The 27,125-nt window shown below is 38.1% G+C and overlaps 1 protein-coding gene across 1 annotated transcript; it reads left to right on the forward strand.

Moving 5' to 3' along the window:
- Nucleotides 1-2,375: 2,375 nt before the first annotated feature.
- cacng7a (calcium channel, voltage-dependent, gamma subunit 7a) lies at nucleotides 2,376-26,142 on the forward strand. Its single transcript, XM_079590092.1, has 6 exons — nucleotides 2,376-2,605; nucleotides 7,561-7,756; nucleotides 12,568-12,654; nucleotides 14,700-14,840; nucleotides 19,966-20,111; nucleotides 23,106-26,142. The coding sequence occupies exons 2-6, from the start codon at nucleotides 7,561-7,563 to the stop codon at nucleotides 23,556-23,558; spliced, it is 1,023 nt and encodes a 340-aa protein (XP_079446218.1). The 5' UTR covers nucleotides 2,376-2,605; the 3' UTR covers nucleotides 23,559-26,142.
- The last annotated feature ends 983 nt before the right edge of the window (nucleotides 26,143-27,125 follow it).

Below are 27,125 nucleotides of genomic sequence, written 5' to 3' on the forward strand. Positions count from 1 at the left end.
AGTAGTAAGTCCATACTTGTTCTGCAGAAGCATAATGCGTAGCAGAACTATTCCGCCAAGACCAAATACATTAACGTTTGTCATATTCAATTAACTCAATAATTATTAAATTCATATTCATTAACATGCCAAAATTACTCAGAGAGTTGTCATGATTGAACTACTTTTGAGTCCTGCAGAAGAAAGTCATACAGGTTTGGAATGACATATTGATGAGTAAAATGGGTAAAACTGTAACACATTTTTTTAACTAAACCAAACTGAGTACTGAGTATTAAGTTACACCATCAAATTTCAGGTTTAGATCAGGTATAAATATCTCCTTAAGGCCACAGTTTTTTACAGTATGTAGGCTATACAGTGTGTAGGATATTCTCCACTGTTTGGTGCATTTATTGACCTTTTTTATCTTTCTTTCTTTCTTTCTTTCTTTCTTTATTTCTTTCTTTCTTTCTATCACTGTCAGATAAATAGCAAAGCATAAAACATGAGAATGCTTCAGATATATGTTGAATTAAACCTCAAAATCAATTTTTCAACTCTATTATTGATCCTGAAAGAATTGACTGAATGTTAAATGTTTTACTAAGACTGAGAAAGAAACCGAGGAATAGACGTGGGTGTGTGATTGTTGGTGTATATGCAGTCTGTTTTGGTATAATCTAAATGTTTCCAAATGACAGGCTTTTGTTTTTCACCTTGTGCTTCCTTGTTCAATCACACATGCAGAAATGCACATGCTCCACAAATGCCAGTGCTTCTCTGCTGCATGGAGTTACTGTAAAAGCTCAAGGCTGTGTGCAGTGCTGCACCATGAACCACACACGGTTCTTCTTTATCACACAAAGCATAAAGGTTTATCACATACAGACACACATAGAGGTGTATACAACACACACACACCCACTCGGTTTCGCTGTCGGCCTCTCCATAGTCGTAATGATTTTTATACTGTTCAAACTGTATTTTCTATTCCCCTACACTAACCCTATCCCTGAACCTACACATCACAGAAAACTTTCTGCACTTTGAAAAAAAAAAAAAAAAATCTAGTACGTTTATTAATCCATTTCCCTCATGGCGGGTTTTCCCCGTTGGCGGGTCCCCACAATGTAGGTGATCTCAGGTTTTAATATCCTTGAGGGGACATTTAGTCACTGTAACATGTAAACCTGTACACACACACACACACTCGACACACTCGCACACACCTCACTGCAGTGTTATAAACATCTGCTCATGTGCTGCAGTCTAGTGGTATCTCTTAAGTTTCCCACAGCAGAATTAGTTTTCTTTTACTGCAGTATAGTGGACATCTGACATATAGCGTTATGGACCTAACCATCTGTTATTCATCACCCTTTCACATTGCATTTCACACACAAATTAGTTTTTGTTCCCCTTGAGAGTTAAGGTTGTAGATATTGGGCATCTAAATCCTGTTTGTTTGTTTTTAAAGAAAAAAAAATGCATATGAAAACCATTTAAATGCACAGTAAATGTTAGTAAAAAGTTATCTTAATTACCTAACCATACAGTGGAGAATACTACATTTTAAAATGTCAAAGTAGGCCTATTAATTTAATATATTGTGTACTTCATATTTTTTTAATGGAATTTAATGTAAACTGTATTTTAATGTAAAAGTATATTGTTAAAATTATGTTTTATAAGTACATTTTGGACATTAATTTGAATTTTAAGACATAATTTAGCACTTTTGTGCTGTCTGTGAATATCCATTTGTTTGATTGAAAAATCGAATGGCTCAAATTGGTCGTTATATTAACATTACTTTATACTTTAATGACATACAGTTAGGAACTGAAACATGTAGAGTCACCAAATGACATTATAAATATGAACTGTATAAAATGGTAGCAAAAATGACCTTAGTTAGGCCTACCTTAAAATATATTTTAAAAGACGATATATAAATTTTTTATTTAAGACCATAAATATACTTAAAGTAAAAGTAGTAGTAGCCTACAAAAGTGTGAATCTCTCTCTCTCTCTCTCTCTCTCTCTCTCACACACACACACACACACACACACACACACACACACATATATATATATATATATATATAACATCTTTTTTTAGTAATTGTAGTACAGAAAATGTAGTACAAAAGTACCATTATATTAAGTAGCCTACGCTTAAGCACGTATGGATTTTAGTTTTAAAGGACACAATTTTTGTTGTTTAGGGAACAATCTGCTAATTAAACGTTAACCGTGTGCTGTATGACTCACATGCCTTCACCGACATATACAGACCTAAAACTAACTGTGACCTTATTGAGCCTCATCAACGTCAAACTGAGTGAAAGTCTCTCTTCTGTCATCCCATCCCCATTCAGCCAAATCACCGCAGTGCTGAAAGAGTGAGAGCGAGCGAGCGACGTGAGAGAGCGCGAGAAAGAGAGGGAGAGAACACGCGTGTGTGTGCTGTGTGTGTGTGTGAATGTGTGTGTGTGTTAGTGTGTGAAAGAGCGAGTGAGGTAGAGAGAGAAGAAAACTGCGAAATCTGTCAAGGTTTTCCAGGCGTTTGGTTATTCCTCTCGACGCCTGTGCAGCGCTGACTCGGGTCGCGTGCTGGAGGGTGAGTGCCCGTGCTCTTCTTTCTTCATGCACATTACCGTCGCTGTATGAGTGGCGCGTGATTAGACAGCATAGTTTGAAGTCGAGATATCGATTCGTTACGGTGCTTTCGAGCCAAGTATGACAGATCCAGTCAATTCATATCCAATAGTCCTGCGGACCACGTAGCCTACTATAGTGAAACGCTGATTTTTATTTATTTATTTATTTTTTAACATGTATTAATGTAACATTATTTTCTCTATTTTGCGACCAAAGTCGAAATTGTAAGGGTGTGAGTTTTGTATCGTTCATTTTTTTTTTTTTGTCGCACTTAGCGCGAGACTCGTAGTTAGGTTAGACTATGCGCTCGTGTCGTGGACGGACTGGTATGTGTCATGGATGTTGCTCATTTCTCTAGTGCTGACTTTGGGAACGCTACGAGAAAAGATAGTATACTGCGGTTTGAGGATTTGACAAGGGGTAGACACGATTTTTGTGTGTGGGACAGAATTTTCCTTCATTGTAAAGAAGAGATAGTAAAACCTGAAATCAACTAGGGGACCAGCTGATAGAAATATGCTAAATAATGTCCTAATGATATGTAGCCTAAATATGTAGAAATGTTCCTGTGGGTTGTGTTTAGAGGCAAGCCATAGAACATCATTAGCCGACTATAAAACAGATAAGGAAGTCCCCATGATGATTGAGAAATAATATAGGTGTTTGTGAGCATCATGTTTGCCTGTATTGTAGGGACCAAATGGTTGCAAAGATAGTAAAATCTGAAATCACTTTGTGAAATGACTTTGTAGGGTCCAACTAACTGTCCCCATGAGGAAAACGGCATAAAATGCTGATGTTCTAATAAAAACATGTTTCTGTAAGGTTTAAAGAGGACATGGAATATCATTCCATCAATATAAAAACAATAGAACTAAGGAAAGTCTCCTTTATGATGGTGAGAGAGAGAGAGAGAGAGAGAGAGAGAGAGAGAGAGAGAGAGAGAGAGAGAGAGAGAGAGAGAGAGAGAGAGAGAGATGAGGACAAAGTGACGTGTAGAATGGCCAAATTATTTATATATTTGATTCTGCCTTGAGTCAGGTATGATTATTTTCTGCCTTCTTGTGCCTATGCTGGAATGAAGATCAGTTTGAGATTTATGAATGGTGCTCTGTATCTCCGTGAAGTGAGCTGAAATCATAAATGCACATGTGAATGCATGTGCGTGTGTTATTGAAAGCTCGCACATGCGTGCAGGCCTGCATGCGCGACTGTCCTCTGAGATATTTTGGGCCAAGGTCTTTCCCCAGACCCCTTTCTTTTTCTCTCTCTCGTTCCTTTTGCTCTAAATACTTGAATACCATCTTTTCATAAGCACGCATTTCTCTGTTTTCTCTACTCATTTCCTCCCACACTCTTCCCACTTGCCAGTTGGCCTAACCTGCTGACAGGGGAACATATTGCCATCTCTACAGAAAACTACACTCCCCTTGGGCTCTTTGCTCCCCAGTCGAGTGGACACACCATCTGTGGAACTCCCAGTACACCACAAGGGCTGTCTTTCTAAATGTGGTCATGTCTGGCATATATTGAACACCCTCCTACGTAAGACCTATATTGCCCATATCCCCTGGAAGAAATAAAGGCGATTGGATATTGTTCTGTTGTGCTTTAAGGCTAATAGGGGCCGATGCTTTAGATTGGTTGAGTTATGTTATAGTGTTTTTAATGGTCACAGCAGTGAGGGTTTTATTACGTTCTTTACCGGAGTGCCAGATTTTCAGCCCAATGTAGATTGCAGCACTGTACAGGTACTTTACGTTCCTGCAGGATGTCAGTCTTTTTAGGTGGGCACAAAAGTTTTAGATTTTTTCCGGGATCCACACATTTTTATTTTAGTTTTTCTTGAGTGCAGTTTTGTTTTACATATATGCATATATGTTGCATACATATAATATTTTATACCTTGTATTTTCACAAACATGTGACAGAAATCGCTAACCCCCAAGAAACCCTTCTTGGTCAAGATTACAAAGTTTTGGTCTGTGCGTCGCCTGATTTCAGCACCACTGTGACGGACAGCTCCCAACTGTCTGTTTCCTCGCTCACCCTGTATGCCTTGATTCGCTCTCTTTTATCTTTTTCTCTTTCTCTGAGTGTCTTTCTACTCGCTTCGCCCCTCATGTCATTAAAATGGGTTACCTGCACATTTACATTTCAATAGCTATATCACATGACCAGCGGTTTCTGTGGTATGCACATTTTGACCACTATGATTTATTCATGTATTTTTAAAATCATCTCTATGGTATGACCATATGCTACTTGCACACTAGTCACACACTCATATTTAAGTAATTTAAATATTTATATCTAAATGATTAAATTATTCAAATTCAATTATTGTTAAATAATTGAAATATTTTTTTTACAATTTTGGCTTAAATATAAAGCATCCAAAATAAAAGTTTGTTTACATAATATTTGTGTGTGTACTGTGTATATTATCTCTAAATATATATACAACATGCAAATATTTCTTTATATATATATATATATATATATCAACGATTTATCGCAATTAATAGCATCCAAAATAAATAAATATTAGTTTTTTATATATCTTTTTTTTTTTTTTTTTTTACTGGACAATGAATACCACACCATACCATACCATAGATCGAGCAACACAAGCAATTTATTAGCTTGCTGGGTGAATTGTTTTGTTGTTGTTGACTTGGGCCAGTAACCAACCATCCAGAGTTCCCTATTGCTGCTCGGAACACTTTAGACGCTGTGCAGCAATGCCCTGGCAACCACCCACAACATCCCTGAAAGAGATTATGCATATGCAAACTCTACACCTTCATAAAGTGTACTACTATTGCAATGCACGTACACCGAGTGCTAATGCATTCTTCAGAGGAACTTCATTATTCACCATATTATCTTTCCTGCAGCCATTTTTCCTCACCTTTAACTTCTTCAAAGCTCCTCTTTTCTCCTCTGCTCTGTCAATGCTCTATGGATTATCTTAACCCTCACACATAAACCACCATTCACTACGAATCCTTCATTCATATCAAGCACACCCTGGGGCTCCCGACACTAACTGGAGAGGATTTCACCAATAATAACCCATTATTGTGTTCTTCTCCCCCTGCCAAAAACCAAGCCTTTTTTTTTTTACGGGGCTTCTAATCCAGCGGCTATATGGTGCCATTCTGTGAATTAAGGGAATTGTGGCTCTTCTGGAGGCATGCCAATCAAATCCTCACTCTTGTTCCAGAGCGCGAGTGCAAACCGTGTAACAATCCAGGAGGCATTACATTGCAAAATCTTTCCGATACCATTCACGTTCTCCGTTTCTTGCTTATTCTTTCTGATTCTCTCTTTCCGTGTTTACCTTCAAGCTTTGATGTGTCAATCTATTCAGCAGATATAAAGCAGTACACAGCTGTGATGTTTCACTGCTGGGTATTACCACAACCGTCAGTTCTACAACCCCAAACAACGAATGTAGCTAAAGATCTGTTTGTGTAATCGCCTATTTGTCAGAATACAGACCTTTTAGGGGCTAGTTGATTAATAGCTAGCATTGCGCCATGGCACAGTGGGTAGTGCACGGGCTCACATGGGGTGCAGAATCCGGTTTGTGTCCCAATCTCATGCTCCCTCTCTCTCCCTTGCACTTTCCTGCTATTCCGTCTTGTTCATTAGAGGCAAAAGCCATAAAAATAAAATAACTATGATTTATAGTGTCTTTAAGCACTCGTATAATTCTGAAGATATGTCTTACTGCACGCTTGCCCCTAATCATTTTAGTCATACACTATTTAAAGGACACTGTTTGTCCTTCATCTGTTGGTTCTGTTGATGAGTCACACACTAGTTCAGTAGTCGATGGAGGGGAATTTTTCATCAAGCCCTTCAGGCACAGCTAATATAATAATTCTTGACCTATAGTTATTATAGTGCACTCTATTTGCCTTAATTGGCACGTGGTTGATATTAAATCAAAACCCAGTAAAACAATTCATGAGTTTTTTCCACATGATTACCGCTTTTGCACAAATTAAGAAAGAATCATTCATCTGCAAATGGTTGCTTCACCTCTTTGCAGAGATATATAAGTTGTTGAACAATTTCTGAATGGTTCAAATTGAGTAGAATTATTTTATTTATATTTAACAATTGCGACTACTCAAATGACTACATAAGTTGGTTTGAAAGCAGCAACATTATTACATAAAAATGGCAGTTAATTTTCTGCTCAATTTCTCAGCTCATGGGTTCGACTACACACACACACACATAGTGACAGGATAAAATTGCTTATATATAAGGTTATGTGTTATTTTAAGTGTTTTTATTTATTTATGTGATCAGACCGATCGTTTATCGCCCAGAACCTTACACTAGTGTTCAAAAGTTCAAGGTCAGTAAGAAAGACTTTAATGTTTTTAAAGTCTATTATGCTCACCGATGCTGCATTTGTTTGATCAAACATACAGTAATATTTTGTAATATTATTAAAATATAAAATAACTATTTTTTACTTTAAACGTAATTTATTGTGATGGAAAAGCTGAATTTTCAGCAGCCATTACTCCAATATTCAGTGTCACATGATCCTTCACAAATCATTCCAATATGCTGGTTTGGTGCTCAAGAAACATTGTTATCATCAATACTGAAACCAGTTATGCTACTTCGTATCGTAAAGTTCAAAAGAATAGCATTTATCTGTTGTAAGTGCAACATTATAAATGTTTTCACTCTTGATCAATTTAATGCATCCTTGCTGAGTAAAAGTTTTTATTTGATTTTTTTAATGTTAGTGTATCTAGAGATCACAATATGGTGTTCTTGTTTGACTAGGGCCAGCAACCACATAGCAAAGCCATTTATTTAATTGCATGTTTGTATGTTTATTTATTTATTCATTTATGTTCTTCTCTCCCATCTTTTTAGATGAGTTCATTTAGCACCAGGGCACTGACGCTCCTGTCGTCGGTGTTTGGGGCGTGCGGGCTGCTCCTGGTTGGTGTGGCTGTGTCGACGGACTACTGGCTGTTAATGGAAGAGGGCATTGTCCTGCAGCAGAACCAGACCAATGAGGTGAAGATGGCTCTGCATTCTGGACTCTGGAGGGTCTGTTTTGTGGCTGGTAGGTACCATTACTGATAGAGCTGCATCCTCTTCTATCACCTGACCAGGGGTGCGTTTCCCCAAAGCAATGTTAACCAACTATGGATGCATGTTCCATTATTACAAACTTAGTTCAACGATTTGCCGTTTCCTGAAATCATAGTTCCATGAACATTCGCATACAGCATTGCAAACTTACATGGGTGGAACTACAGCTCTCGACCTGTGGTTAGAAGCATATTTTCTTGTTAAATGACACATGGACTTAAGTAGATCATGCTATTGAGCACAATAAGCAACCTAACATTCAGTACATTCTTTGGGCCCTATCATACACCCGGCACAATGCGGAGCCAGGCGTGAAGCAAGTGTTTTTTGCTAGTTTCAGCCTGACGCAGTTATCATTTTCACGTCCTGTGCCATGTTGTTGTAAATAGCAAATGCATTTACGCCCATTTGTGCGCCCATGGGCATGTTGGTCTGAAAGCGAGGTGTGTTCAGGCGCATTTTGAGGCAATTGAAATAGACTGCGCCATTGACCAACTGAAACCTGGTCTAAAGTCAATGCCGCAATAATTGTTTTTGTTATTTAAAGAGCGTTTTAGTAATGTGCGCCTATAGGCGTGTCCACAACGCGCGTACACTGCTACTTATTACACACACAGGGACACAAACCAGCCAAAATATTAAAAATGAAAGCATCACAATGTAAAATATTATTATTGTGTACATAAAGATATGGTGGAATCCGGCTTGTCCCGTAGATGATCTGCTTAAGATAAGACTCTGATTGGTTTATTGCACGTTACGCCCAAAACACACCCATTACTCATTAAGAGAATAGGGTAGACCATGCGCCGGGCTCACCGACCATTTTTCCTGTCGTTAAACTAGCAAATGTGGATTCAGACACACCCTAAGTGCACTTGCGCTTTAGACCATGCGCTTAGATTGTTAAAATAGGGCCCTATATCTTTCATTCTAGTTAAATATATATACATATTCAACTAGCAGAAGTTATTACTCCTCCTCCTGTGACAGACCTATGTTGTTGAACCAATGTGGTTCAAACAACAGAGAGGTGCAATCATGTTACCATGGTTTCGGGAAACAGTTGTGACTAGTTGGTTATTTCTCCAGTGATGCATCATACTAGACAATCAATGAGTTGCAGTTGTATGGGAAACGCACCCCAGTTTGTTGCTGAGACAGATGCCTGATTAAAAGCCAAATGTTGTGTCATGTTGTGTCAAGCATCACTTGACGTTGACTCTTGCATCAGGTGTTGCTCACAGATTCAAAGGTGAATCCCTTTGCATCTGTGTATCATCAAATGGCAGTGTCACGCTAAATGCTACCTTGGTTAAGATGCAGTTTATTTGTGGGGCGTCCTGCTGTGTTATGCAGCTGGTCTTCAGTGTCCCTGCACTGCACTGGTGTGGCATCCTATTGCATCACCCTCCCAAATCGTGCCACACATTGAAACTAGTGAGGCTGTGTGGGCAAACCACTGCAAGATGCCAAATCATAACCACATAAAATTCCTAGGCTAATAAAAGATGCAATGAAACACGCCTTTTTTAGTTTTGCTGAAAGTGCACCTATTATGCTATTTTAAAGGTTTTTTTAAGGTCTCCTACAATAGGTTTACATGCATTTAAGGTAAAAAAGAAACACTCACCGTGTCTAAAACGGTTCGATCAAGGATCCGGTCTCTCTAAACCCCTCCTTTCCCAAGAGCTACTCTGCTGTGATTGGTCAGATGGCCCAGTCTGTTGTGATTGGTCTGTCAGAAACGAAACTCTGAACGAAAGGAAACGAAAGGTTCATACAGGAAGTAAGACTGGAATTACTCGTTTCAGACAGTTCGGACTCGGTTCTTTCTTTTGGGAGACAATAACTTTATTTATCATGCACTTTGATCTTTGTAGATCTTTAAACCGCTATATTAAACACTACATGAAAGGTGATATCCGAATAAGCATAATAGAGGCACTTTAAGGAAAAGACCTTATATTTGTTTGTGTTGCAATTGTATATGTTGCTTTGCATCGCATACTGGTTTGTTTTCATGACACTGACAGGAAGTGCTGAGGTGGACTGAAATGATGCCACACCAGCTGGTGGCAAATGGCTGACTAAGAGAAGTGTGAGGATGATGTCACCTTGTTTCTAGCTTAACCAGTTCTGGTATTTAGTTTGCCTGTATGTGGGTGCTTGACAAATCACTAGGAAGACTTTTTGCCCATTAGGTGTGTTGTGTGAATAATTTGCACTCTTTTCATGCGCTCTAGAGAGCATATGATTTATGTGTTTAAAAATGATCTTTTATATGTGTGTGTGTGTGCCGAGAGGGAGGTCTAATGTGCCCTTCTTTCATGCACATTTTATGCAGAAGCGTCATGCCCATTTAGTGCCTCTTTTCTTTGTGTTAAGTTGATTTTAAATAATAAGATGATTTAAAATAATTAAAATGATTGTAGGTTAAAACAGTTTGCTAAAAACATGTTTTCAAACTTGGGGCCACAAAGGGGTGTGGTCTGGAATTTTTAGAAAAACACATTTTAGCAATGTCAATGTTAATGTGTGCTTTTATTATTTTTAATTAAATGTGCTTAATGTAACTATTAATTTATATTTACATTTACTATATTTGATTATATATTTTTCTGCTTACCAAAGATTGGTCAAAAGTCATAAAATAAATCGTGCTTATGTTAACATTCTGATCTTTTTTAACAACAATAAAAATGTAATCTTCATATAAAGATCAATTATTATTTCAATGCTTTAGCTGGCAAAATATTTGCCTTCTCTCACAAAAATATTGTGTTTCCCCCAAAATGTTCGCATTCGCTCGCAAAAGTACAGATATAGTTGTCCCTCCCTCACAAAAATGTTTTGTGAGCAAATGCAAAGTTATAAATATAATTTTTGTTATATAATTTTTTTTTTTTATTTATTTAGCACCATGTCCATTTAATCCTCTATCACACGCATTATGATAGACCTAGAAATAAATATTTGACTCTTTTTCTTTTCTTAGAATGGCTTAACTTGAAATTATGGGGGGGGGGGAAGTAATATGGAAAAAATATTATTTTAAGGTAGGCTACTTTATGATATGTTGCCATACGGCAACAACATACAATAGGCCTAGTATAATTTTTTGGGGGGGAAATTTTCACTAGCATCAATGTTGTTATTGTACACGCTTAACAGATTGCAGCTGACCTTTCTATTTAAACTATTAAAATAATGTCATTCCACTATTGCACAGTATTGCCGCTTGGCAACACATTTGATCGATTTACCAAAAACTAATTTACTTTTCACTTTTTTGAGTGGTGAATATGTCATCATAACTTACCTGAGGTGATATTTCCGATTTTTTTGTGTATGTGATATGGGCTGGTCCTTGTTTGTTACTGAAGTTTTAGTTTGCTTTCAGCAACTACCGACAAGAGACGGCTGTCAAAAATCGCGCCACTGAAAAAAAAATGCATGTCATGTGACTTAACCAAAGCACATCATTGGCTAAACTAAGGTCTTCTCATTCGAACAAAAAACACGAGAATGTTTTCTTAAAGCTGCAGTCCGTCGTTTTTCCTCTTTGTCGCCATCTCTGTTCGAAATCTGCAATTGCAGTTATTCGCGGAATTATTAACTGTGCGTGGGTAGTAAATCGGCATGAAACAGCGCGGATGAACACAATGTATTGAGGAGAACCTGCCGCGTCGCTGTGGATACTGTAACGTTACTGTCATCAGCAATCTCAGAGTATACTTTTTGAAAGTGTCAACATTAGAATTTTCATCTCAAAATGTCATCTGAACAAGTAAGTAACATTCACTTTTGTTCTGACCAAATTCGGGGGTGGGGGGAAGCATTGCAGTAGGCTATAGCATGCTGATTAAATCTAACGATTGCTTATATCACGTCAAAACGTGAAAAATATATTTTTTCTGAAGTCCGAAGTCTTTGGGTTTTACAACTGGTGAATCTCCAGTTGTCACTGGTGATTGTCGCTTTAAACTTTCGGGATCCGACATACCAAGTGCTAAGCTAAATCTCCACCATCATCCACACACGCTATAATAGCCGACTAGCCGAGACTCCTTCTCTATGTGTACAGAAGTGACGTAATGACGCAAAGACATGCTCGAAATTCCCGCGGAAATCCACCAGTACCACTGGAATTAAAATCATTATTACAAGCTTACCGTTTTGAATCGAGGTAAGGCAAGCAGATCGTTTTGAACACTGGCTGGTTACGTTTTTTTTCAAAAATGTATTTTTTGATATTTTTAAACCCAATAAAGTGCCGGACTGCAGCTTTAAAGAGACAATGGCAAGGATATTAACACAGAGAGTATGTTGCCATATGCCCACACCATGCGGTAGAGGGTTAAGATATAGATATAATAGATATAATTTGTTCTCTGTAAAGATATGCTGTTAACCTTTTTTCCAGGTAATATTTAACAAATAATTTATGCCAGTTATTTAAATTAGTTGTCTTCATATCAACATTTTTCTTACAAAATGCATACATGAAATTATTTAGCAGCCTTTAAAAAACTGCATGATGCTTCTGACTATAAGTGCGGCGTATACGTGTAATGCATGTCAGTTTTTCCGCCTCTCTTCTTAGTGTTTGAACCAAAATCATCGCTGTGTTTCTTTCTGTTTGTCCCTGTCTCCCCTACTGTCATTGTCAATCTCTGTCCCGCTCTGCCTGTACACCCTCTCTCTGTCTCTCTTTGTGTCTCTGTCTCTCTTTGTTCCTCTGTCTCTCTCTCTTTCTCTCTGTCTCTCTTTCTATCTCAGGGCCAGAGAAGGGGAGATGTGTGGCATCTGAATACTTCACCGAGCCAGAAATAGAGATCACTACTGAGAACACAGCCAATATACTGAGTAAGAAAAATGAATGCACTTATTGTGTATAAATACACTTGGAAAAACAACGATTTGAGTGCAAGATGTTAAATTCAATATAGCTCCTCTAAAGTGCTGTAAAAGAAAATATTCATTCATTGAATTATATTCTGTAATTGCCTATATACAAAAAATTGGACATGACCTTTTTGTTTTGCAAAATATAGATTTCAGGTTAAAATGTATATGTATTGTTTGTATAGAGAGCATATATTATATTATATTATATTATTGTCACGTTACACCGGTCAAATAGCACGAAGAAGGAGATAAAATAGGTTAATATTTTTTAACTTAAATAGGTTTCCTTCAAAATAATCGAGACGCAGGAGAAAACACAAACTAGACTGCACATACACGTTAACGAGAACCGACAACTATGAACTGAAACAGAGGGATATAAAAACAAAGGAAAGAAAAGAAATGAAGAAACAAACAAAGGGAACTAGATGAACAGAATCTAATCAATGATAACGACAAACAAACTAGAGAGTGTTTTGAACACAGGCAAATGAGAACAGAGCAGACAGAGCGAAAACTCAACTAAGGATAAAAATGTTACAATTATTATATTATATGTGTTTACAGTATAACTAATTTTCTTTAATTGTTTTAAGCAGTTTAACCACCTGTTAGTCTATTTAAATAGACTTTCAGTGTGACAATGATTTTTAACTGTACAAGTTTTTTTTCAGTATATGAGGCAATCAAAACTGCATGTATAATAATTCAAATACTATTATATTATATTATATTATATTATATTATATTATATTATATTATATTATATTATATTGTTTTATTATATTATATTATAAATATAAATATAGCCAGCAGCCATATCACCCTGTAGCCCAAGACTGGTTTCCCACTGAAGCTAAGCGGGGCTGAGCCTGGTTAGTACTTGGATAGGAGACCTCCTGACAAAACCAGGTTGCTGCTGGAAGAGGTGTTAGTGTGGCCAGCAGGGGGCGCTCACCCTGTGGTCTGTGTGGGTCCTAACGCCCCAGTATAGTGATGGGGACACTATACTGACAAAAGAGCGCCGTCCTTCGGATGAGACGTTAAACCGAGGTCCTGACTCTCTGTGGTCATTAAAAATCCCAGGATGTCTTTCGAAAGAGTAGGGGTGTAACCCCGGCATCCTGGCCAAATTTGCCCAGTGGCCTCTGTCCATCATGGCCTCCTAATCATCCTCCTATATATATACTAATTGGCTTCATCACTGTCTCCTCTCCACCAGTAAGCTGGTGTGTGGTGTGTGGTGGGCGTTCTGGCGCAATATGGCTGCTGTCGCATCATCCAGGTGGATGCTGCACATTGGTGGTGGTTGAGGAGATTCTGTAAACGAACATTATTGGCTGTTTTAATGACATTTTCGGACATGTTCATTGACTCCAATGTTAAATGGGTCCATGGCCAATTCTATTATAGTCAAAAACTCGAGAGAAGAACCATTGTCAAAAAAATGTTGTCCACCACTCTTGTTCATCCAAAACAAACTACAATATAGACTCAAGGTGTTAAATTCCGGAATTATCCTTTAATATGTGCTACTGCTAGCATATAGATAGCTATAGTCTATCAATTTAACGATGTGTCACTAAAATAAATGAAATATTAATGGATGAATGAAAATAAAAAATACCTGAATCAAGTCAGGAAGCCTTTAAAATTTCACTTTGAGACTACGTAAATTGGGTCACTTAAAATGATTTAATTCCATGATGTTGAAGTTACATGAACAAATTATGTTTATTTAACATTACCCAGTTATGTGTGAACTGTTGACATAAAAACGTTAATTAGTAATATATATACAGTAGTGTCCTCCACTAATACTAATAATACTAATAATAAAAGTACCCCTGTTGTGCTAAAAAAAAATTTAATATGAATGGTAATATACTTTGAATGGTCACTGTATACTGTATATTTATATAAATGTCACACATTTGACTTTGAGGGACTAACATTTCATAATTTCAATAATTTGTTCTGTCCTTTTCTCTCTGCTCTGTTAGAAATGGTGAGGACGGCCACCCCCTTCCCGATGGTCTCACTCCTCTTTGTCTTCACGGCCTTTGTCATAAGCAACATCGGCCACATCCGTCCTCAGCGCACCATCCTGGCCTTCGTCTCTGGCATCTTCTTCATCTTATCAGGTAAGTCGTATGTATATGAAAATACAGTGTATGACAATCCTCTAAAAACCCTTCTTGATTCTCATCATGTTTCTCATGATGTTCACACTTTTGCAGCCTATAGTTGTGTATCCTCCTACATATTAGATTCTGTTTATTGATATTCAGTTTCAGTGGCGAGCCTGGTAATTCTCCACAACTCCGTCCGAAATTAGGCTGAGAATCCCACTGAGAGATTTGCATATTTAATAAATGGCGTTCCCGATATCCATCTATGGTAATGTGCCGTACACAATATCCATAAATGGTCCTTTTTCTCACAAACAGACAGTAATTAACAAGAGAGGTTTCTCTGATCCAGTCAACAGAGCTCTGCCTAACAGCTGTCATTTGCACTCGGCTAATAGAAACAGATTATCAAGAATGTCAAAGTGTTTTTAGATTTGACTAATTTGCATGCAAAGTATGTCCTAAAACAGATCTGGTGTGCATTAATGTTCTGAAAGAAATGTTTATTGAAGCATTACTCTAAATACAACATCACCAATATATATAAAGAATGATACTGCAGGGCTGTATTGATACCAGAAGAATAATTCAGTATAATTGGCAATTTTCTCAAGTTGTACCAGGACATTCAGACTGTAGTGAGGAATTGTGACTTTCACAATACTCCGTGTGGCTTGAAGACAGCTATATGGCAGAACTATATCAGTTGATTGTATCAGTTGCCTGCTGACAGCTGTACAAATCAGCCTGCAGGAACACATTTCCCATAATGGTTTAGAAAGCTTGTGTTTGAACAGTGCTAGAATACTGGAACAGGACAGGTTATGAACAGCTCTCTGGAAAACTTGATTCTGATTGTGGAATACTGCATGTAGTCATATATTTTTGGATAATTATCTATGTAATAGTGCAATATCAGTATAATGACGGATGTTCATCGTCAAGCTTTTGACGAGACAACAATAAGGTCATTAAATGATAACTGTGATTATATCAACATACAATATTGTTGACGGAAAAAGAAGACGTAGTTAAAAAATAAAAACTTGACCAAAATCTGATGCTGTACAAGCCTCCACTACAAGCTTTCATGTTTGCGGTTGCCAGATGTCAAGAGTGTAAATCCACCAATCAGAGCCTTTCTGTTAAAAGGATACACTTTCTGCCCATTTTTTTTCTTAAAGGGATAGTTCACCCAAAAATTCTGTCACTAATCACTCACCCTCATGTCGTTCCAAACCCGCAAGACTTTCACTCATCTTCGGAACACAAATGAAGATCTTTTTGATGAAATCTGAGAGCTTTCTGTCCCTCCGTTGACATATACGCAATCACCACTTGGACGCTTCAAAAAGTTCATAAAGAGATCGTAAAACTAATCTATATGAATTGAAAATTGTTTAGTCCAAATTATTTTTGAAGAGACCCGATCACTTTATATGATGAACAGATTTTTTTTTTTTATTAACATTTAAACATTGACCAGCGAATATATAAAATAATCTCAACTGAACCTGCTTGACGCACAAGAACAAACCTCAATGGTTCTTGAGGAAGCTCAAACGTGTTGCGTAACACACGAGAATTAACCTCATTTGTTCTCGCACGTTCATTTCATTGACTAAAACTAGACTAAAATGCCCAGACATTTAGGCCTTGTTTCACAGACAAGGCTTAGATTAAGCCAGGATTAGACCTTTAATTAAGGCATTTAAGTAGCTTTTATAAACGTTCCTTAGAGAAATGAACCGCACATTACCGGTGTGCATCTTGAGACAAAACAATGCCACTTACAGTACATGTTTTAAGATATGCTAGAGCAAGTTGCTTTCAGTTAAAACAGCTCACACATTCATTTTAGTCTGGGACTACACTGTAGGCTTTAACCTTGTCTGTAAAACTATTAGTTGACTAAAACTTGACCTAAAAAAAGATGAATGAGTATGATAGAAACTAAGAAGTATATTTGACACAGGACATTAAGAAATAGCAGACAAAATCTGTGTAATCGTTGTCCCAGGCTATCGATTTAGCTTTGCTTGTTTCATGTCTCTCATATCACTCCATGGTCTCTTCTAAAATAATAAAGTTTCAAATAACTTCATACAGAATACAGCAGTGGTTCTCAACTTTTTTTAAAAGTTTTTAAAGTCTTGATGAAGTTTCCAAACTTTTTTATTATTAACAGAAACTATATAATTTAGTGTGAATCCCAAAACAAACTAAGACATTTGATGTCAGTTTTTATTTTAAATAAGTTATTTCCATTATTAGAATATTAAATTTGTGTATTCGTTTAATTTATTTTCAATAATTGTTAGTAATAATCAGGCATCCCCCTTGGAAGTTTGCTATAAGGCTGGACCACTGGTTGAGAACCACTTGGACACAAAAACATCCTGATCACAATGTCAATGATCATTTTGTGATAACGAGCGGCTGACTCTATATTATCTTATTACAACACTGGATTCTGATTGGTTAGTCGCTGCATTCTTATTATATTATATAACAAAAGTTACATTACTGTTCAAAAGTTTTGGGGTGAAAATGTATCACAGTTTCCACAAAAATATTAAGCAGCACAGCTGTTTTCAACATTGATAATAAATATTCTTGAGCAGCAACTCAGAATATTAGAATGATTTCTGAAGGATAATGTGACACTGAATACTGGAGTAATGATGCTGAAAATTCAGCTTTGCCATCACAGGTAAAAAAAAAAAAAATGATTTGACATTGTAATAATATTTCACAAATGTACTGTTTTTACTGTATTTTTGTTTCAATAAATGAAACCTTGGTAAGCAAAAGATACTTTTTACCCCAAAAACAGTTACAAATCTTACCAACCCCAAATTTTGAGCGATAGAGTTTATTGTTTAATTGATCATTGACCCAAGTAACTGATTTCCTACATAGCTTTGCTGATTTATTTTTTCCCATCACTCCATCGTCTCTTTCTTTTCACACAGTAATTTCAGCTCAATAACCTTGAGCTGAGATTTCCATATTCACGATACAGCTTAGTCTATCACTTATTGGTTAATTGCAGCACTCGATTTGCACATCTACGCAATACCATTTACACTCCAATCAAAACAATCAACATTTGCTAATGAGAATACAGTAAATCATTGAGTGGCTGTTAAAATCTAATTTGCCTCACCGTCTTCATTAGATGTCAGGAAATGAACAAAGAGGCAAAAGCAAGGAGTCAGCAGCAGTGGGAGAATCAGCTCGCCCCCCAATCGTTTGCATAGGGGGTGGGGCAGAGCCCGGTCAAGTCAACATGTCCCATGTGTTGCAGCCGATGCGGCTCTAATGCATGCGCTACTGCAATTTAATAATGATAGATTTTGTAATGCAGGAGAAAGTACGACTGCAGATTCCTGTGGCGTCCGCCCAGCTCTGTGCCGTGTAGCACTGCATCAGGTGCTAATGTTACATTTAGCTCAGCATTTTGTACTACAGAATTATTAATAAAGCACAAGACACCACAACAGCGCTGTTGCAAAGTGCTGAACACCGATATGCACAACGCTGCAAAAAAACAAAAACACTGACTGTGATGTTCTAGACTAGTATAGAGTAGTTTACCATTGTATAGAAGCAGGTACTATATCCAGTATGAATAGTCTTTACTCATCTTGCTTGGTTGTTCTGAAATATATGCCCTGATGTGACCTAGCATTTTAACATCCAATCTCTTGCTTTTCTAATGTGAAAAGGAAATATGTATGAACATTCCTTGTCGATATTAGCAGCATAGACAGCTGGCAGTGACAGACTGCGATAATGTGTTTGATTATGCCAGAGGCTTTTCCTTACCGCTCTCTCTCTCTCTCTCTCTCTCTCTCTCTCTCTCTCTCTCTCTCTCTCTCTCTCTCTCTCTCTCTCTCTCTCTCTTTCTCCTGCGCTCCACAATTACCGCAGAAGAGCTTTCTCCATCATAACACAGCAAATTTTGTGCACACTATAAATGTTAATGTCTCCTGTTATGACAGGTTGCGTGTTGGTGGGCTGCTTTATCGTTCACTCTCCGCATATAGCTTTCGGGAAGAAAACAGTGACTGTATACTACCGTAATAAGAAAACACTGCAGTAATAACAACACTTTTACTTGGGTGTTTACAAGGGATATTTGCTTCTTTCATTTGCCATTTTCATTAAAAGCTTCTAGTCTCCTTCGTGTGTGTAAAATAGTTTCTCCCTTTACTAATGTGAAGGTGTAGCATACTCATTTTCCAAAACCCTTTCACACATACACGCAAACAAAAAACGCCTATCCCTCACACCATACACAACACCTCATGATGGCAATAACATTATTGCATTGCTAAGTAACAACGGATGCATTGCTAGTACCCCAATTCTTTCCCAAAGACTTTAGTCCCAGTAAGTAACCACCTTATCAAGCATATCATAGCAGTACACACACAAAAAAAAAACATTTAAAACTCAGCAGTCGCAAATTTTGCATCTGCAAGCACCACTGACATTTCCTTTAGAAAATGTTTCCTGCAAAAAAAAGAAAAGAAAAAAGATGGTTTGCTGGTCTTAGAGGGCTTGGCGAGGGTCAGAGACCAACGCAACTAAGACCCGGTTAAACCATCTAAGACCAGTAAACCATAGACTTGTCAGGCTGGTCTATTGGCTGGTCTTAGATGGGTTTTGGACACTTTTCATCTGGTCAGGCTAGGAGTCCAGCTAAACACAAACTTTTCCAGGTTGGCAGACCATCTTAAACCAGCTTAAACCATCTAACACCAGCATACCAAAGTCTGGTTAGGCTGAGAGACCATCTTAAACTAGCGAAACCATCTAAGACCAGCAAACCAGAGACAGGTCAGGTAAACAAAAGCTAAACACAAGCTTGGCCAGGCTGAGAGACCATCTCAAACTAGCGAAGACTAGCTTAAACCATCTAAGACCAGCAAACCAGAGACAGGTCAGGCTAGTCTTTTGACTGCAGTCCAGCTAAACACAAGCTTGGCCAGGCTGGAAAACCATCTTAAACAAGCTTTTTCAGGAGGGTCGTTTCCAATCTTTCTACTTTACTGTTTTTTTTATGCACGATTTACTCTTTTTTCAGCCATGATTTACTGCCTTTATCCTCTTTCACTCTCTTTCTCAGGTTTGAGCTTAGTGGTCGGTTTGGTGCTGTATATCTCCAGTATCAACGATGAAGTGATGAACAGGCCTCGAGAGCCAGAGCAGTTCTTTCACTACCACTACGGCTGGTCGTTTGCCTTTGCTGCCAGCTCCTTCCTGCTCAAAGAGGTCAGTCACAGAGACCAGCTACTGTTAACACTTGAGCTGACTGCGTGTGTACTCTTATCACAGAGCTCAGTTCATTAATATGCAGCTGTGTTAACAGCTTTCTCTGCTAAACCAACAGCTCTGCCCTCATCAGTATGCATTAATTTTAGCCTAGCTTTTGCGGGGGCCAAGGCTACACATTTCCGTTATGCTGCATATATGCTAATTCAGTAAGTTCAGTGCAGCAATTTGTAAATGTCAGCATCTAGTGTCTGCAGTAACCTCAACTTATATTCATATGATGTATATGCATTGACAGTGGGGTCCAAAAGTATGAGATCACAAAAAAAAAAAAAAAAAAAAACGAATTCAAATTTAAACATGGTAATAAAGTTTTAGGATTAAACTGAAATTCAAAATATAAGCATTTTCACTTGTAGTCTCAGACCCTCTTATAAATGCATACTACTATCCATCACAAACTATAGTACAGCCTACTATCCGATCTTGTGCTCTCTGTTAAAAACTTTTGGTTCAGTAAGATTTTTTTCCCCATAACATCCCCCAATTCAGAAGGCGTTGCACCTTAATAACAAACATCAAAAATAAAAAGAGTCCAACAGAGGACGGCGGGAGGGGGCTTAAGTTGGGGACACAGAGCAGGCACAGACAACTACAGGATCCAGGGAGGAGCAGACAACAGGAAGAGTCAGGGAGGAGATGACGTAGGCAGAAGCTAAGGAGGAGATAGCGGGAGTAGGTGTCAGGGCGGAATCCCCAGCCAGAATCACAGGACGTAAACCCACGGCGGAGTCGAGGGACGGAGGACGGTGGAGACTTAACAGGTGAACCCAGGGAAACGACCGACCTAGACAGAGCCGATGGTGATGAAGACCCAGGTGGAGCCGAACAAGGTCCAGCCGGTCTTGGAGCACAAGGCGGACTAGCGGCCGAGGCGAAGCCAAGGTGCCGGAAGACTGAGGTTGAGCTGGAGGGAAGACGGAGCCAAAGGGGGAGAGGGATGAGTCGCAGACGAAGGCCCAGGAGTCCATGGTGAAGGCAGAGCGACGAATGACGAAGGCTGAGCAGGAGGGACAGGGAAGCCTGGTGGAGCCGTAGGGACGACAGTCCCAGTTGGAGCTGATGGGAAGAGGAGCCACGGTTGAGCCAACAGGTTGATGGGTAGAGGTGGAGTTGTGGGATCTGAGGTTCTAGGTAGAGATAATAGGTCGGCAGTCCAGGGTCGAGCTGACAAACAATCAGCCCGAGGCGGATACACAATGCACCGAGCGGGCAACATAGAAGGAGATGAAGGGCTAATGAGAGGCAGTGAGGAAAGGGCTGAAGGACTGGGCAGTGCAGACAGAGGGTTAATAAACGGCCGACGTGGAACAGGCAGACATCTCAGGAACGGCCTCCTTGCCCGACACGGAACAGACAGAAAAGGCAGAGGAGGTGGGAGTGGAAGGCAAGGCGGGAACATCAAATACGTCAATAACAGTGCTGGGCAACAAAACAGGCTTGGTGCAAGGAGACGAAACAGGCATTGCGCTCTTTTCATGCTCCTCAAACTACATAAGGGGTTCCGAGTTCAGCACACTTATTTCCGCATTGGTTGAAGGGATAGGGCTCCATCCCATTCCACTAGTATCCCCTCTGTGTGACATCGTAGCAGGCTCAGGCTCTTTGTCTGCGGTGGGCTCTGCCTTTCTGTCTGCTGGGTTGGTTGCGGCGGGTGACACAAAGTGCCCGGAATGTACTTTTGTGTTTTGATCCTAAATCTCGCCTATGGTACAGGGGGACCCACAGTGAAACAGGACCCAGTCCACAAACGCCTAAAATCTCCCTCGAGGTTCGTCGCTCGTAGTGTACTAGATGGACAAAGTCTAAAATTACTTTGTGTGTCTCTTGAGGGAGCAGAGGAGGAGGATACGAACTGCCACTAAATCCATGTGTTGGTCTGTCCTTCTGTCACACAGGGTTGCAGCCATGAATGAAAAAGAGCTGGATCTAAATACAGCAGTTAGTGTTTCATAAAAAAAACAAAAGTGCTCCGGGTATATACCTCAGAAATCACAGGTAACAAAACAGAACAACCGGTAACACATGCAAGATCTGACAATAAACAGAACAAAAGTAGATTTTAAATACACAGAAACTAATTAACGAAATTACATTAGGTGTAAATCAATGAACAACCGTGGAAACATAAAAAAGCAAAGCAACGAAACTGAACTAAAACCCACCCAAAACAGAAACGAACACAGATTTTAAAACAGCTGCTTAATATTTCATGATTTTTTTCAGGATTATTTGATGAATAGAAAGTTCAAAAGAACAGTATGTATTTGAAATAGAAATATCTTGTAACATTAGAAACGTCTTTTCAGTCACTATGCATCCTTGCTGAAAAAAAAGGTAAAAATTTGTTTTAAAAAATCATACTCACCCCAAACTTTTGAACGGCAGTGTAGTAAAATGTTTACTTCATGCCATAATGTGTTATATGGAATTAGCATTTGCATTCAGCTCAACCGCAGTTGATATGCTTAGCCATCTAGTCGTATAGACACGCAGTAATAATGGAGCACTGGTAAAACATCTAATATAATCTATTTGTGATTGATATTTGTTTTTGCAAAATAAAACAAAACATTATTGCATAAAACTACATGAATACATTTGTTTTGAATGGCTTTTAATGCAAAAAGATGATTTTGCCCCCAGATGGTGTAGTCACGACTAACTGGGTCATGTCAAGCAGCCAAACCTTGACCCCTTGGGTGGAGAGCACTTTTAATTGGCAAGTTTTCCGATTTAAAAGACAAGAAAAGAAAAGCGCAAGCTCAATCCCTTACACTTAGTAGATTTTTTTGTAAAATTTTGCATAGGACTTTCACAGAGAAAGGTGCAATTTCTCAGAACATCTATTTGCGGTGATAGCTGTTAGGTTGTAGGAATATTTTCTCCGTGAATTTAAAAAGAACTGAATAACAAGTGATTTTGTCTTTCTAGGGTGCTGGGGTCATGTCTGTATATCTCTTCATGAAACGTTACGCCGAGGAGGAGATGTACCGGCCCCACCCTGCGCTGTATCGCCCCCGTCTGTCCGAATGCAGTGACTACAGCGGCCAGTACCTGCACCCCGACTCGTGGCCTCCTCCTCAGCGCGGACGCAGCGGCTCCGAGGTGTCCAGCGACATCTCCATTCAGCTCAACCAGGCCCCTCTGCCTCCGCCCAAAAGCAGCGGGCCCTCCAATCCGCCCTCTTCCTCGGGCCCCTCCTCCGGGGCCAGCTATCACCTCCCACCTGCTTCTTCCTCCTCTTCCTCTTCCTATCCTCACACCATCCACTCCTCCCATTCTGGTGGCCACGCCCCTCAGTCCCTCCCAATGGCCACACCCCCATCCGCCGTCCCGCCCCCTCGCTACCACGCACATATGCGTATGAGCGCCTCTCCGTGTTAAAGATTCCTCCGTATGCGATACCTAAACAGAAATATGTGCATAACTTTAGGTAAGAGGATCACCGGGGCTTTTAGTACTCCAGAGACTACGGGAGAAAAATGGAGAAAAGGGTGCTAAGTTGAAAAGAGGTAGACGAGGAAGCGCTTCACTTACAATTCTGTGCCTGAATGGTGTTTTAACAGATTTTTAGAGCGAGAATAATAAGTGAGGGAATAGCATTTATACATTTAGAAATAATGTATAGAGGAGGAAGAAAATAGGGGAAAAGTACAAAATACTGATTTGCTGAAAATAGTTGGGAACAGTTGTATACATATTTAAATTTGTATGTAAAATGTTTAAATCTTATTGCACATCATAACAGCATTTTTCATCCCCTCATTCCTCATATCATCATCAGCATCACGAGGCTATTTCTTGTTTATACAAAAAGCAAAAAGACACGAATGTGCCCCACAGGTGGCGGGTTTCTTTAAACGGTGTGGCAGATTTATTTCGCCGCACAAGATGCATCATTTCTGTACATAATGTATCAAGAGCAGTAGTCATCTAGTGTAGTCCAACATATTTACCTGTGTTTTATCATGTGGGCGAAGGTGCAGGGGGCCCGATTGGTCCTTTACTATCAATTTGTAATGTTTTTAGATTTGTACATCAGGGTAGATGTTCTACAAAGCTGGCTGATGTTTCCTTACTGGGATGTTGTACGCTTGGCCCCACGGCCCTCAATATGCCTTGTTTTCTTGTGCTCTCATGTAAAAAAAAAATAAAAATACAGAAAAATGTTTAGCAGTGATATAGCACGATACAAAAAGGAAACGTTTGAACATGTTAAACATATTTACCTTCACCTAGAATGGAGGCTGACTCCTATATGAATGCCAGAGATCTACTCTCCTTCACTGTTCAGTCATCATCTTAAAAATGCAGCCGTTACTTCTCTTTTATTATGAATATTATCACTACAACTATGAATTGAAATGTTTATTATACAAAATGAATTGTAAACGTGTTATATTACAACAGAAGCTATTGTAAATCAGTCCTGTGCGTGTTGCATCAGTGTTTCAGAGATCATGTTTTAGAGTAACATTGGGTTAATGAAAAATAAGAACAGAGAAGACGTCAATAGCACAAAGCTATGGTTTAGTTTTCCACCTTGAGTGAATGGTTGTTCTGCCCCTGGTATCTTGCGCCATCTTCTGGTCAAGCATTAATAGTGCATCAAAACAAGCACTGATGCATTAGCCACAGTATATGAAATCTGTATTCGATTCATTGACTAAAATGAGGCAGATGAGTCAGCATTTCCATACCTGGTGCCTGCGGATGCTGCATCGACTGAGCAATGCAGTAAAGACAATGTGTACAGTATGATTATTATACCACCAAAATCCCTTTCCCTAATCCATAAACATTGACATTTGTAGAAAAATATCCCTAAATAACTAATACATATTATCATAATGATCTGTTATGCCCTATTTCCATGCACAATAGCTTGACATATTTTCCAGAAAGTTATATCTGATAGAGTTCATTATTGCGTGTAAATATTATAAACATAAATAGTTATGAAATATAAATAGTTATAAAGAACAGGACTGGCTCCTGCTGGATAGTAAAGAAATACATAGTATAGCCATTTATATTATAGCCATATTACAAGTGAAATATGCAGAAGTGAAAGTATGATATATGGAAAATTAATAGAGCGAGAGGAATGATTTTTGATCCTAATATTTATTCAAGCAAATGCTGATGGTACAAATTTAGTCTGCTTTTAAGTCTCAAGCGTGTAAATATCTGTTTTTGTTTCTCGTCTTTTGCTAATAATTGCGTTATAATGATCTTTCTGTTCTCACTGTTGACATTTTGACATTTGTTGTTGTTGCGGTCTACGCTGAGGGTCTGGCTTATAAATATGTATGTACCATTTTGCATGACATTTTTTCATCATCACACCCTTTTCCTCATTTTTTTTTTCATCCCTGTTGGCTGTCCTTTGTCTTGATTTGTTTCTCTCAAAGTCCCATTAAGCTAAAGCTGCCTTTCTCAATTGACATGTCTTTTCCCCCTCATTTCTCTCTTCTCTCTCTCTCAACCTTCCAGGCTTTAGTTTTCTGTTTTTCAGTTATCAGTTTTGCATGCCTTCCATTCCATAATGCCAAAGCAATTGTGCCTGATACTTAAGATGATGATGACAAGTTATTATTATTATTATTACTAGTATTATTATTAAAACTGTGGCATTTCTTCTTTGTAATCTGGAATTTGCTAAATAAAACTTAAGAAACTGAAAAAATGTACACATTAAATGACTTGTATTTTGTGCACAGTGCATTTTACTGTACATACTGTATGCGTGAACTTTAATTTGTTTAAAACGCAGGGCAAAATTGGAGATGATTACTGTTGTGACCCCATATACCCAACTTAAATTACTGTTTCCATATTTACAATTTCATTATATTCTTGTAAAACAAGTATTTTGTGTATGAAAAAAAAATGGAAGGAGAAAATATGTAAAAACATGTCCAGTTACATTTCTCCCCAAAATAAATACATTTAAAAAATAAAGTGGAAAAAAAGACTAGATTTTGCCTAAAGGCATTGAAGCTTTTTATAAGATCATTACAAATATTTCCATTGTGGCAATTTTCTAATTATTTTGGAAATTGAAAAAAATGTTACAGAACATTACAGAAAATTTTTAAATACTGTAGTAGCCTATCTGATTTTTTTTTTTTTTTTTTTTTTTTTTTTTTTACAGTAGGCTAATAAGAATGAGCGGCTGCTTAATTATAGGATGAAAACTATTTACATTAATAATTTTACTTATTATTTTAAAATGTGTATACATTATTTACATATTTCTTCTGATATTAGGGTGAAATATAACCAGGGCATGTTTCATGAGATTCACCCTTGAGATTTTAACATTTTTAACACTAAAAATGTATTGAAAAAGAGGTATACGAGTCTAAAGTTTTCTGTGTGTAAGGGTTTGTGTTGTTAATCACTTATTGATCACATGGCGAATTTCAACCTGGTTTTTGTAATATGGTTTACTGGCTTTCATTATACAGTAGTTTGACAACTATACATGTTTACATTCAAATCATTTTCATCTTGCTATGTATTCCTTGCATCAGAGAGACCTTTCTTAATATTCGCAGCAGTTAAAATAACACCCAAGAACGAGACCAATTATGCTAGCTCTTTTTTTTTTTTTTTTTTTTTTAATTGTCTGTGGACATTAAAAGTATCTCTGATAACACTTAAGAATACTATTCATTCATTAATGAATAACTACAGGAACAAATGAGTAACGCACTATTAACATTCTAGTAACTACTATTAACTAACAAGAAACTCTGATTAACAAATGAGTAAGTACAGTAGTTGCACTAAGTTGAATTCAAGTTCACTATTAGCTAATCAGTGACTATTTTTCATACCTCACTGAAGACTACTAAGAATAACTATATACAGGTTCATAATTAATATTAATAATGCATTACAATATAAGGTAATTGTAACCCATTAATGAATCAAGTGTTACTA

This window comes from Phoxinus phoxinus (assembly GCF_949152265.1).
Source record: "Phoxinus phoxinus genome assembly, chromosome: 19".
Lineage (NCBI taxonomy): Eukaryota > Metazoa > Chordata > Actinopteri > Cypriniformes > Leuciscidae > Phoxinus > Phoxinus phoxinus.

Excerpts from the sequence above, each read along its gene's own strand:
- cacng7a (XM_079590092.1), top strand. The coding sequence starts at position 7,561 with ATGAGTTCATTTAGCACCAGGGCACTGACGCTCCTGTCGTCGGTGTTT. Across the intron at positions 12,655-14,699 it reads GAACACAGCCAATATACTGA|AAATGGTGAGGACGGCCACC; the intron begins GTAAGAAAAATG and ends CTGCTCTGTTAG. Across the intron at positions 20,112-23,105 it reads GCTCCTTCCTGCTCAAAGAG|GGTGCTGGGGTCATGTCTGT; the intron begins GTCAGTCACAGA and ends TTGTCTTTCTAG.